The sequence below is a fragment of the Lontra canadensis genome, unplaced genomic scaffold (assembly GCF_010015895.1).
Source record: "Lontra canadensis isolate GAN:19392208 unplaced genomic scaffold, GSC_riverotter_1.0 scaffold36, whole genome shotgun sequence".
Taxonomy (NCBI): domain Eukaryota; kingdom Metazoa; phylum Chordata; class Mammalia; order Carnivora; family Mustelidae; genus Lontra; species Lontra canadensis.
This window is the reverse complement of record NW_022631030.1, coordinates 2,110,584-2,123,802: the sequence shown is the minus strand read 5'-3', so window position 1 is coordinate 2,123,802 and position 13,219 is coordinate 2,110,584. Positions and strand designations below refer to the sequence as shown.

General features: G+C 56.3%; 3 protein-coding genes and 1 long non-coding RNA gene across 4 annotated transcripts in view; 2 read left to right on the top strand and 2 right to left on the bottom strand.

The window, feature by feature from the left end:
- Positions 1–77, top strand: part of SIK3 (SIK family kinase 3) — a 251,897-nt gene extending 251,820 nt beyond the window's left edge. Inside the window, exon 26 of the mRNA XM_032868560.1 lies at positions 68–77. The gene's annotated coding sequence lies outside the window, so the exon portion shown is untranslated. The remainder of the gene's footprint in view (positions 1–67) is intronic.
- A 956-nt stretch (positions 78–1,033) lies between these two features.
- APOC3 (apolipoprotein C3) lies at positions 1,034–3,453 on the bottom strand. Its single transcript, XM_032868557.1, has 4 exons — positions 3,389–3,453; positions 2,669–2,736; positions 2,379–2,502; positions 1,034–1,323 (listed from the first exon to the last, which is right to left on the bottom strand). The coding sequence occupies exons 2-4, from the start codon at positions 2,721–2,723 to the stop codon at positions 1,200–1,202; spliced, it is 303 nt and encodes a 100-aa protein (XP_032724448.1). The 5' UTR covers positions 2,724–2,736; positions 3,389–3,453; the 3' UTR covers positions 1,034–1,199.
- A 3,291-nt stretch (positions 3,454–6,744) lies between these two features.
- Positions 6,745–8,734, bottom strand: LOC116874145. Its single transcript, XR_004383940.1, has 3 exons — positions 8,695–8,734; positions 7,829–7,830; positions 6,745–6,774 (listed from the first exon to the last, which is right to left on the bottom strand). It is a non-coding gene; the product is annotated as an uncharacterized LOC116874145 (long non-coding RNA).
- Positions 8,658–11,145, top strand: APOA4 (apolipoprotein A4). Its single transcript, XM_032868555.1, has 3 exons — positions 8,658–8,798; positions 9,163–9,289; positions 10,035–11,145. Exons 1-3 carry the CDS (start codon positions 8,750–8,752, stop codon positions 11,005–11,007), a joined length of 1,149 nt encoding a protein of 382 aa, XP_032724446.1. The 5' UTR covers positions 8,658–8,749; the 3' UTR covers positions 11,008–11,145.
- Positions 11,146–13,219: the final 2,074 nt, after the last annotated feature.

The following is a 13,219-nucleotide window of genomic DNA, read 5'->3' as shown; positions in this document are numbered from 1 at the left end:
TTTGTAGTTCCTAACCATCCAGAGCTGCAATGGGTGTCAAGGCGAGATCGGGTGAGAACCTTTCCAGGTGTGGGTACTGGGATCCCTGGCCCAGCTGGGCCAGAAGAAAAGCCCAGGTGGATTTCCCAAGAGAGAGCGGATGTCTCCAAGTGGGCTTGGATGAATCAATGCGACCAGGATATGTCGAGGAGCCCTCTGGTACCCAGCAGCTGAGTAACTAAGTTTTCTCTGTGTCAGCTGAGCTGGGCTTGAGGTCTGGCTCTGTCATTTGTAGACTCCATGACATTGGGCCAGGGCCTTCACCTTTCTGAGCCTCAGTTTTATCATTGGAAGAGCGAGGGCCTGCTGAAGTACTCTGTGATTCTGAGACTCCCTGAGGTGAACATCTGTTGGGTGGTGGGGACACATGAGAAACAGCCTCTGTTGGGTAACTTTGAATTCCTTCTTAGCTTCTGGAACACTGGATTCCCTCACTCCTATTCTGGTCTCTGGGGGAATTCAGCTTAGCTTATAGCCACAACGATGACCAGGTGTTGTGCACAGTCTTATTTCATTCATTCATTCATTCATTCATTCAAGAAATCTGCAACGGGGGCGCCTGGGTAGTTCGGTGGGTTAAGCCTCTGCCTTCACCTCGGGTCATGATCTCAGGGTCCTGGGATTGACCCTCCCACATCGGGCTCTCTGCTCAGCAGGGAACCTGCTTCCCCCTCCCCCTCTGCCTGCCTCTCTGCCTACTTGTGATCTCTCTCTGTGTGTCAAACAAATAAATAAAATCTTAAAAAAGATTTTTGCCCCCACTTTACAGATGAGAAACTGAGGCTGATGTAAAATGATGATGCCAAGACCAGAGTCTAGTCTTATCTTCCTCCAAACACTCCCCATTAGCCTCCTCCTCTCAAGTCTGGCTGAGAGGGCCAGGGGCATGTGTCCCACAGGTCAGCTCAGGCAACCTACCTGAGTTGGACTCAGCCCTGTGCCCATGCGCAGAAGAGCCCACCCCAACACACATGGCACGCATGGGACGTCCCACTCACGGCAGCTTCTCATCCAGCTTTATTGGGAGGACAACAAGCTTGGGGCTGGGCCAGGTCTGGGCTGGGGTAGGAGGTGAGAATGCTGTCACTCTCAAGTGACTTTCGGGCCTGTCCAAAGAGCTGGCAAGGAGGATGGGCTGGAAGACTTGGGGTGTCGAGGTCTCAAGAGGTTTCCAAGGCTGGAGTTGGCTGGACCTCAGAAGCCGAATCCCAGAACCCAGAGAACTTGCCCTTAAACGTGCTCCAGTAGTCTTTCAAGGAAGAGAAACTGTCCGTCATCCAGCCCCTGGGGTTAAATCAGTGAGGGGAAGCAATGGAGGCGGGCATGAGAGCTCATCTGAAGGCAGTGGGGCCCCCACCATATCAACACTGCCTCTCCCCCGACCCTCTCAACCTCACCGAGCAGCACCCCTGAGACCTCAGGCAGGGACCCTTTCACCTGTCACTCCAGGCAGAAGAGATGCTGAAGGGCGCAATGGGACCTAGCCCAAGTCCAGCCTGTTTTTCCAGGTTGGGGCAGACCTTGGTGCCACCCCCGGGTCTGAGGCAAGTTGTACAGGAGCGATCAAGTGGGAGATGCGTAAGGCCCCAGCTATTGGTCTGTTCTAAGCAAATGATGCCTACTAGGGTTGCATGACCTGGTGGCTCTGAGTGGGGTGGGGCAGAGGGACGCAGTCTCTCATTCGGAAAATCATCAGAGAGTAAATTAGCTGTGTGATCGGGGGCAGGTCATGGATATCTCTGATCCTCGGTTGTCTCATCTGCAAAATGGCAAATATAATACCCACTCCGCAGCTTCTAAGAATCTGGATGCCTCAGCAATGGAAATGCTGGCTGCTTGGGGGTGGGCGGTGAAGGGAGAGGGTGGGGAAGGGAGCTGAGAGAGGGGAGGACTAGAGGCAGGGCAGGATGGGAGGGGAAGGAGGGGCTTCTGCTCACACCGGGCCCCAGGGCTTTGCACAAGGCAGAAACACACACACACACACAGCCGAAATTGGGTTGGATAGAAGCTCCCAGGCCAAGCTCCACTGGTAAAGAGATGGCAACAAGAGCTGATGCGGCCTTCCTCAGAGGCTTGTAGGGTCCATAAAGGATCAAGGAGGGCCCTCGGACAGGAGGAGCGGCCGGGAGGAGAAAGGAAGGAGGCAGTCGAGGCTCTCCCATCTCTCCCCCTGCAGCCCAAGGAAGCCCTGAGAGGGACCCCGTCTCACAGAGTGGAACACGGAGGCTTGGAGTCGTGCAGGTGCTGGGTGGATGGGGGAGAGCCACAGCCCCACTGCCAGGGCCCTTGTGAGTCTGGGGCAGGAGCTGGTACTGAGCATAGACACTCGGGGGGCATACCTGGCCCGCTGGGCCACCTGGGACTCCTGCACGCTGGTCAGCGTGTCCTGGGCGGTCTTGGTGGCGTGCTCCATGTATCCCTGCATAAGGTCCAGCAGGGAGGGGTCCTCTGCCTCCAGAGCTCCTGCTGGGACAGCAAGGTTGAGTGGGATGGATCGGCCTCTGGGGAGCCCTTGGCTTCTGCCCAGCCACCCACCAGGGCCCGGGATCCTCAAGCCATCCCCAAGGGTCCTCCAGGCAGACAGCCACCCTCACCCCAGCCCTAGCCCAGTCCCCACGAAGCTGCTTACGGGCAGAGGCCAGGAGCACCAGGAGGGCAGCGACGAGGAGGACCCGGGGCTGCATGGCGTCTCTGTTCCTGCAGGGAAGCTTCTTGTGAGGAGTACCTTAACCCCCGCCACCCCTCTCCTCTGGGGAAGTGCTGTGGCCCCAACAGTAGATCCTGAGCTGGGTCAAGCCAGGAGGAGAAAGGGCCTGCTGCCAGCTAATGTGGGAGATAAAGGGCCTTCAGACACCAGGGCCTCCAGGGCCAGGCTGAGGGGGAGCGTGGGCCCCAAGGGAGAGAGCAGAAAACCCATCAGACCAGGAGTCGGGACACCTGGGTTCTGGCCCGGTTCCTGCCACTGACATGCTAGGTGGCTTGGGGGAGATCCCTGTCCCTCATCCAGGTCTCAGTTTTCCCGTCTGGGGTAGGATGGGGCTCTAAGGCTCCTTGCGGCCCTAACCATGCACAATGAGGGCAGAGCGTGCGCATCTGGAGCCAGTTCCAGTCCCAGCTGTGCCACCACACCCGATGCAGATTTGGGCAAGTGCCCTGTCTTCCGTGGGCCTCGGTTTCCCCCAGCGTGCTCCTGGTGGTGGGAGCTGCTCCCCCAGCCCTGCGGCTTCCTTGGCCCCAGCAAACTTTTCTCCAGACTGTGCTGGCTGGTGCAGGCAGGGACGCTACTGTGCCCCCTCCATCCCTCTCTCCTCTCTCCCTCACCCTCCTCCTCCTCCCCAGGGGGCATTACCTGGAGCAGCTCCCTCCTGGGATGAGCTGAATAGACAGACAAGAGGGCTCTGGCCTGTTTTATATTGTCTCCCGGACAGGGGGCGCGGAGGGCTCAGGGAGCTGGGCAAAGTTCACCTGCTGATCAGTCTAGACCAGGGCCTGAGGCAGGGTGCCCAGATGCAGCCAGGCCTGCTGGGAGAGTTGGGAAATCTCTGGGTCCCCTGGTGCCTGCCCTGCTCTGCTACCCTGTGGCCCAAAAGGGCTCAGGCCCTGTGGAGACCCCATTTTTTCAAGCAGCCTGACTCCCCAGGGAGAGGCTGGCGATAGGGGAGGGAGATTAGAGCACCAGCCAGGGGCCTCTGGGCCCATCTCAGCCCTTCACAGGAGGCTTGTAGATCCCTCCCCACCCCCACCCCCTCTCCCTGCAAACTGAGAAGGCTCGGGAACAACTCAGTATTGGGGTGGGGTGTCTAGAGTGAAGTCACAGAAGACCTACGGGCAGAGGCTTCCGCGGGGAGGGCCACGCAGTGGAGTTTACGCAGCCCCCTTCCCAGCACCTGCGCCTTTGCCCCTCCGTCCCAGGTGCTGCTCACCCAGGAGCCTCCCTGAGCTGAGCCCAGGGCAGGGGGTGGTGGGAGAACAACAAAGGCTGCTCTGAGCCCAAGGCCTTTGTCCCATCCTCCCTCCCCTCCTCCTCCCCCTGCCCTCTGGACCCACTGATAACATTCCCTGGGACAGCAGCTGCGGCTCAAGGCTGAGGCCTCCCCCGGACTGTGCCGGCCGGGATCGATTTCCAGCACTGAGCACCTCGCACCTTGGGTCTTGGTTTCCTTAGCTTTGAAACGGCAGCCCTCACGGCCCCTTGGCTGGGCAGGGAGCTGGAAGGAAGCAAGGTGGTGGCGTGGCCAGTCTGGTAGGGAGAGGGTGCAGAGGAGCTCTGCAGGGGCTGTCCCAGAGAGGCCACAGGCCTTGCTTGGGGTAAGGTATCCCTGGGCCCACACTGGGAGCCGCAGCCTGGATAGCAGGATCGGGAAGGCTGAGACTTTGGAGACAAGAAATCCTTGGATTGAACGATGCCTTTGACACTGATTCATATGACCCAGGGCCAGAGACCTAACATCTCAGAGCCTCAGTTTTCTTCCCTTGAAAAAGGGGATAGAATGTAGTGAAAAGAAGGGCCATCTGTACCCCAATGTTCATAGCAGCAATGGCCACGGTCGCCAAACTGAGGAAAGAACCAAGATGCCCTTCAACGGATGAACGGATAAGGAAGATATGGTCCATATACACTATGGAGTATGATGCCTCCATCAGAAGGGATGAATCCCCAACTTTTACATCAACATGGATGGGACTGGAAGAGATTATGCCGAGTGAAATAAGTCAAGCAGAGGGAGTCAATTATCATATGGTCTCACTTATTTGTGGAGCATAAGGAATAATATGGAGGACATGGGGAGATGGAGAGGAGAAAGGAGTTGAGGGAAATTGGAGAGGGAGATGAACCATGAGAGACTATGGACTCTGAAAAACAATCTGAGGGTTTGGAAGGGGCAGGGGGTGGGAAGTTGGGCCAGCCTTGTGGTGGGTATTGTGGAGGGCATGTATTGCATGGAGCACTGGGTGTGGTGCATAAACAATGAATTCTAGTACACTGAAAAGTAATTAAAATAATTAAAAAATTAAAAAAAAAAGAATGCCAATATGCCAAGAGCTGTGGTGTAAAGTAAATGAGATATATATATATACAAAGCAACTGGTTCATGGAGGGGACCTGATAAATCTCTCTTCCTCCCAAATACCTTGTCCATCCCCAGACAGCACACTCTGAAGGCAGGAGGAGGCTTCAGTGTAGAAACAGGGCTTTGGGCAGGCAGCCATCCTTTCAGGAAGAAGCAACTAACCCAACAGTACGAAATCAAAGGCCGGAGAAAGTAGCCTGGTTCCACCCTCAGAAATCTTTATTATTGCCTGAGACTTGAAGTTTCTCCATTAGAAATTCATTCCTTTGACTTAGATCCTGTATTCTGTTAAAATGCAAATAGATTCCTGTGAAGTAGATATTAATAACCCCATTTTGTAGGTAAGAAACCTAAGGCTCACGGGGCTGAGATGTACCCAAGTACACAGAGTCCATCACGGGTAGAGCTGGGAAGCAGAACACAAGGCTTCAATGACCTACACTGGTACTAAACAGCTTGGAGACACGAGACCCTCGGGGGTTTACTAGTCACTCTTCCTGAGCAGATTTTGCCAATGGGGTGGGGGAGGAAAGGAAGCTGATTTGGTCACTGAAAGGACTGAGCACTCGGGAGGGCGGAGAGCAATTGTGCCCATGTCACTCTTCTGTTCTGGCCTGTCCCTCCGCGGTAGAGGTGAAGGCCACAGTGGGAATCCAGATCCCAGCTGGGTTGGAGTACAAAGTCCTCAGCCCCTGGGCGTGCTACAATGGACCCTCCAACTCCCATTGCCTGCGTGTGTGGAGGGTCTGGAGGAACCTGTCCTCTCTCTGCTATGTAGCAATGGGCTCCCTGATACCAGGGAGGTCAGAAGATGGGGCAGAGAGACCCAGCAGGCAGGTGCTGGGCTAGGTTGAGAACCCAGGTGTGCAGACCCATGCAGCAGGTGTGTGGCATGCCAAGAGCCTGGGCCATTTTCTCGTTCAAAGGGCCCCTCTGGGCGGTCTCAGTAGGGGCTGTCTCTGTAGGGGCCCTTCCAGTGGCCAGCCTAAGAGGCCTGGCCTTCCCTATTCTCTCCCTCCCTCCCTCCCATGCTAGCTCCCCTGGAATGAGGCGACTTCTCTGGGCCTGGCCCAAGACTGGCCCTAAAAAGTAAGGGGCAGCCGTGGGTGGTGAGGGGCCGTGGGGGGGGGGGGGAGGCTTGGCCACCTGGGGCCAGAAATGGTCCTCTGGGGTTAAGAAGACTCTCTGAGCGTCCTTGTGTCTGAGTGAGGCTTAGCACACAAGCCTCTGTGACCCATGCCCCTGCCCCTGGGTTGAACTGGGAACACCGCTTCGTTCCTGCCAGCCGGAGGACCTGGAGAAGCCAGTATCTGTGCTCAAAGAGAACCAGAACCCAGGCCAAGGCAGGGTCCCCTCCTTCCATCCGTAGCTCCAACACTCAGGGCCTGCGTACTCCTTCTCCCCCGCTCCCAGCACAAATCCATTCAAAGCCTGATACAAAACACGCCCACTGACCCTGGGAAAGAAATGCATTCATTAACGGCACCCACCCATGACACGTCAGGACACAGCACCCCCTCCTCAAGGATGCGACTGCTCATATCGGCCTGCACCCGTCTGCACCCGTCCCTCAGCGGCACGCCCCAGCTTTGTGCCCACCCACAGCAGAAGTAGTGACACACTTAGGTGACTCTGTCCATGTCCTGGCAGACACTCTCAGACGCTCAGTGTCTGCATGCTCAGATAGGTGCAGACACTCCCGGTGCCTGTCCACCCCAACAAGTAAGACAGAGCCTGTCACATGCTGGTGACACTCGCTGCTCAGACTCGAAGTCCAAGAGGTCAAACTGCAGCTGAGGTGTCTTTGGTGACTCATTGCTCTTTTCTTCTCCGGGCCCAGGGGAAGGGATGGGGGCATGGAGCACGCACGGACCTTTGTGCCCACCCCTGGCCGGACTGTGCCCGATGAGGGAGCAGGAGCAGGAATGATAGGCCAGTGTTGCAGGGAGGGAAGGTTTTTGGGGTGAAATCTGGCTCGTGCTTGGTGAGCACCTACTGTGCCCCGGGCAGCGTTCCTAGCAGGACACGGGTTTTCACTGGATCCCTGCAACCAGCAGGCAGGGACTATTCTACGCCCAGTGGAGGTGACCGAGGCTCAGAGAGATGTGCCCTGTCCCCACCCAGGGAGTCCGACTCCAGAATCTGAGCCCGACACAGCTGCTGGGAGAAGAAGGGAAGGGCTGCTTCGGGGAGAGGGGCACTCCCTGGTACTAGAGGCTACTGTGAGTGGTGGGGGGGAGGCATGGTGTGGGCAGCAGCAGGCCTTCTAGCTGCCTTTAATCCCATGAGACATCAAGCCACTGCTGGAGTATGAAGCATGGAGGCCTGATAAGTCAGGGTGAACGCAGCTGTGGTCTACAGGAGTCCAGCTTCCTGCCGGTCCCTGCACTCCCTCGTGGGAGCCAATGGTGCCCTAGGATGGGAGTCATCTGGTGGTCAGTGCAGGTGGCATGGTCCCTCAGAGCGACCCACACTAACCAGGCTACAGTGTCTTCTTGGTGGATGGCTTCCTGTAATTGTGTGTGCAACCTCATTTGTAGAGAACGTTGGAAGTCCTGTAGAAGACTTCCTGCCCTTTAGTCCCGTCTCATGCGAAGTTCCCTAAGAGGCTCAGGTCTTGTGATTCAGCATAGACTGACTGCTCCTGCCCAGGGAGCAGGGCTGGGCTGGGGGCAGGAATCAGGCCTCAGGCCAGCCGATCTCCCTGCATGGTGCACCGCTCCTGAGAGCCCCCAGAGGCCTGGGCCTGCCTCTGCCACTCTTACTGGTCCAAACCAGGAAAACAATACTATTACTAATAACAACAACTACTTTGTCGGGCTAACTCTGCACCAGGCGTTTTACTACTCATGCCATGAGCAACCCCCATGTTTCAAAGGAGAAACCGAGGCTCAGAGCTAGGCTGAGCTGAATCATGAGGCCCAGGTGACCCAGCTTGGCAGTGGTCGTACAGGAAGCACACTTACGATGAACCCTTCCAATACAGGGCCCGGCCCTCCCACCTGCCCAAAGGCTTGCTAGAGCCTTCTCCTCCCAGGCACGCCTGGACCAGAGCTCTGGATCTTAGCTTGCTGTCCCCAGTGGTGGCCCTGGGTGTCCCCGTCCGGGGTCTGGTGCTCTGAAATGGATCAGAGTGGGGGATGTTGTGGGGAAGGGCTCTCTTCCCTGAGACAGGCAGAGGAGGGTGAACTTTGCCCCCAAACCTGGCTCAGGCCCAGAATTGTCAGCAGGGCCTCTGGGACATTAGTCCCTGGCTTGGGGATTCCCTAGGCCTCCTTTCTGCCAACAACTTGTGGCTCCCCATCCTCCCTTCTATACCGGGTGGGGCACCAACACAGAACAGCCTCTCCGGACTGCTGCCCCAGCCCCAGTCTGCTGTCAGCTGCCACGTTGTCTTGGGTCACAAAAGTCCAAGAGGCCTCCTGAGAATGTGTCACCTTCCAGCGTGGAGTCACACTGGGGAGGGAGCTGGGGAGGGCAGCCTGTTGGGGGTTTAAATGTCTGGCTGGCTCCGAGGTACAGTTAGTTCCGACAGCAGCACAGGTGAGCTGTCCGAGAGCCTCACTTCTGGGCCTCCTGTGACCCCAGGAAGGATCCAGTGCAGTGCGAGTCTCTTCCAGCCCAGCGAGAAGCCCAGGATGTTCCTGAAGGCTGTGGTCCTGACCCTGTCCCTGGTGGCTGTCACTGGTGAGTAGCCTTTGGAAGAGGTTTTCAGGCAGGACTCATCTGCTGCATAAAGTGGGCAGGATGGAGAATCCAGAGCGCAGGCAAGAGGACAGTTCCAAATGCCTGTCATCCCCCGGCTGGATGCAGAAGGCTGCCCACCTGCCATGTGGTTCATAGGAGCGCTGGCCTCTGCCCAACGTTCTGCCCCCTGGCTCTGGTGCTTTCCCAGTTTTACAAGCCCCTGTAGCTTTTAAGGAGGGAAGCACGGGGGGTGGGGGGGTCAGTGTTTGGGCTCCCCCACCGTCAGCCAGTCTGCAGCTCAGGGCTGGTATGGAGGGACAAGGAAGGAGATGGGTCCTCGTGAATCTCTCTGTTTCCTGCCCAGGTGCCCGGGCAGAGGTCAGTGCCGACCAGGTGGCCACTGTGGTGTGGGACTACTTTAGTCAGCTGAGCAACAATGCCAAGGAAGCCGTGGAACATCTTCAGAAGTCGGAGCTCACCCAGCAGCTCAAGTAAGAGGGGCACGGCTCACGGGGCAGCTTGCAATGGAATGGCAAGGGCTGAGCTCAGAGGCTGGAGACCTGAGCGTAGGATACCCACTGCCCTGCCACTAACTCTCGCGGGGACCCTGAGGTCTCCAGATCTGCGAGCCACATATGCAACAGGGTGTTAGACTAATAATCCCCGAGGAATCTTCCTGCTTGAACTTTCTAGAGTGTGGCAGATGGCCACATGCTAGCATTGAGAGTCATGGGAGAAAGGGAGGGAGGGAAATGTCATGGGAACTGGGTCCTAAGACATTCCAGAAGGATGGGAGCCTGTGAAATCATGGGAAAGGAAGTGGGGATATTTGGGAAGCCTCTGAGGGTGGGCACGTGGAAGGAAACTAGTATTTTGAATCCCTAAAAGACTGGAAGTGGTCCAGAGCATAACATTCTATTAATGACTGTAATCTGTGTCACAGCACACCTTAGCTGGGAAGGACTTCAAAGTCTGCCCTTTTTACTTCACAGACGTGGGGTGGATGGGGGGTGCCCGGTCACGGTGACTCAAGGTCAGGGGGAGAGTCAGAGACGCCAGGTAATAACTAAGTCTATTACATCTACTCTCCCAAACCATGATCTACCTGTGACCTTAATACCCCGGAACACTCACCCTTCTCAAGCAGGTGTGTATGAGATGAGCGGGGCATAAGGAGACAATCCCAGCATGTCATGCCAAGTGTAACGGTGGCCCTCCTGTGTCCCTCCCCTGCAGTGCCCTCTTCCAGGACAAGATTGGGCAAGTGAACACCTACACCTACAACCTGCAGAAGAAGCTGGTGCCCTTTGCCACGGAGCTGCACGAACGCCTGAGCAAAGACTCCGAGAAGCTGAAGGAGGAGATCCGGAAGGAGCTCGAGGAGCTGCGCGCCCGGCTGCTGCCCCACGCCGCCGAGGTGAGCCAGAAGATCGGGGACAACATGCGCGAGCTGCAGCAGCGCTTCGGGACGTACGCGGATGAGCTGCGCACCCAGGTCAACACCCACGCCGAGCAGCTGCGGAAACAGCTGACGTCCCACGCGCAGCGCATGCAGAGCGCGCTGCGCCAGAACGTGGACAGCCTGCAGGTCTCCCTGACGCCCTATGCAGATGAGTTGAGGGCCCAGATCCACCAGAACGTTGAAGAGCTCAAGGGCCGCCTCACGCCCTACGCGGATGAGCTCAAGGTCAAGATCGACCAAAACGTGGAGGAGCTGCGCCGCAGCCTGGCTCCCTATGCGCAGGACGTGCAGGAGAAGCTCAACCACCAGCTCGAGGGCCTGGCCTTCCAGATGAAGAAGAACGCCGAGGAGCTGAAGGCCAAGATCTCGGCCAACGCCGATGAGCTGCGGCAGAGGCTGGAGCCCGTGGCTGAGGAGGTGCGTGGCAAGCTGAGGGACAACTCCCAGGAGCTGCAGAAGTCGCTGGCCGAGCTGAGCAGCCAGCTGGACCGGCAGGTGGAGGAGTTCCGCCGCAACGTGGGGCCCTACGGCGAGACCTTCAACAAGGCTCTCCTGCAGCAGGTGGAGGAGCTGAGGCAGAAGCTGGGCCCCTATGCAGGGGATGTGGAAGACCACCTGAGCTTCCTGGAGAAGGATCTGAGGGACAAGGTCAACTCTTTTTTCAGCACCCTCAAGGAGACAGAGAACCAGGATACACTTGTGGCCACCCCCGAGCAGCAGCAGTCGCTGGTCCCTTTAGACAGCTGAGCTGTCCCTGGCGCTCACACCCTCCCGTGGACACCTGCCCAGCCCGGCCCCCTGTCTGTCTGTCTGTCCCAAGGCAGTTCTGGTACAAGCTTGAGGACACATGTCCAGTGGAAAATGACACTACCTCTCACTACTCAATAAAGCTGCTAAAGAACTAGTCCGGTGGCAATGTGGCTTCTCGCTGTTGGTGCGCCGGGGGTGGGACAAACCCGCCGGCACAGCTTAGCGGGGGCCTGCGGGGGGATACTTGGGGGGACACCAGGGCTGGGGAGACGACACTGCAGGAGGGGCGAGGGCAGGGTGTGCTGAGAGGGGTGGAGGGGGTGCTCTAAAGGGAGGTGGAAAAAGATGTCACCCATTACCCAAAGATGAAATAGGCAGCCGGCTTATATTCCCTTAGCCAAGAGCTGTCTCTGGAATGCCCTCAGTGTGCACGCCACTGCTCCAGGCAGCAGACAGTGAGCAAAAGAGCTTTTGTGGAGCGCAGGTCTGACGCTGTGCTTCACTCTGAGGGGTCCACGGAGGTAAGCTTGACAGGCTCCCTGGCTTTGAAGAGCTCATGGCACAGTGGGGGAGGCTGTCCCTCCTTCCAGAAGCTCTCCTGGGCCTTGAACTTGACTTACTTGTGTGAATTTTGGTTTATTCCTCCCCATCTCACTCTCATGATAGAATTGACTCATGAGGTGAGCCCAGCATCATGAGAGAAGTGGAAGCCTTGCCCAGAACCCCCGTAATGCAGGGGGGATGCCCACCACACCGGGGGGCGGTGGCATTGGGCTGGCTCACATTAGAATCTCAATATCAGGCTTACACGGAAGAAAAAAAGCTTAGGTGGTAAATTCATCAGGGCTCATCTCAGAAAGGTGAGGTTTTGCTTTCCACTTTATATATTTTATATAGTATTTAGGATTTTACGATCCTATTTGGAATTACTTTCTTGTTGTGGTTATATATATGTGTGTATGTATATATATAACACATAAAATTTGCCATCTTAACCATTTTTAAATATAGAATTCAAGGATGTTAATTGCATTCACAATGTAGTACAACCCTACAGCTCCCTCCCAGATTTACCACCCCAAACAGAAACTCTGTATCCACTAAGCAATTCCCCATTACTTCCCCAACTCCATCCCCTGGTAACCTCTACTCTGTTTTCTGTCTGCTGTGGGGAGTTCATGTGAGAGCATCATGCAATATTTACCCTTTTGTGTCTGGCTTCTTTCACTTAGCATAATGTTTTCAGGTTCATCTGTGTTATAGCTGTACCAGAAAATCCTTCCTTTTTAAAGGCTATATAATGGGGCGCCTGGGTGGCTCAGTGGGTTAAAGCCTCTGCCTTCGGCTCAGGTCATGATCCTGGGGTCCTGGGATTGAGCCCCACATTGGGCTGTCTGCTTGGCGGGGAGCCTGCTTCCTCCTCTCTCTCTGCCTGTCTCTCTACCTACTTGTGATTCTGTCAAATAAACAAATAAAATCTTCAAAAAAAATTAAAAAATAAATAAAGGCTGTATAAGACTCCACGTAGCTTCAGACCACATTGTCATCCACTGATGGACTCTCGGGTCGTTTCCACCCTTTGGCTGTTGTGATAATGCCGTTGTGTGTAGAAATATCTCAAGTCCCTGCTTTCAGTTCTCCCGTGTGTACATCCAGAGTTGGAATTGCTGGGTGGCATGGTAATTCAGAACTACTCCGGGATCCAGGCTTTACCACGTAGCAAACCCAAGCCCCTAAACCCAGAAGAACCAAGTACTAGAGGCCCCTGTAAGGGTAGGGGAGGGGGTGTTTCCCGGTCCTTGGTGCAGGCCACATCAGTACCTCCCCGAGGAGGACTCCGAGAGCCCATCCCAATCTCAGGCCTGAAGGTCCCCCAGCTACCTCTGGCTCCTCAGGTGACCTGGATGCCTCTACAGGCATAGGTTAGTGTCCCCGAAGGGATGTCAGCCAGCAGCGATGTGAGCCAGGCTGAGATGCTAGCCACACATACGCACCCATCCCCAAAGCCCAAAGGTCAGAAGTCATCTGAAAACGTCAAAGGGGTCATTACCCCCAAGTTGTCTGTGTATGGAACAGCCCTGACTAAGGAAAGGAGAGCCCAGCAAGGCCAAGGAAGGGTCTGGGAGCCTGTCCTCCTCTACCCACAGGGGCCTTGTTGCCGTGGAGGAATTGTCCCAGTGCGGTTGAAAGCAGCTCGTGCCTGGGAATG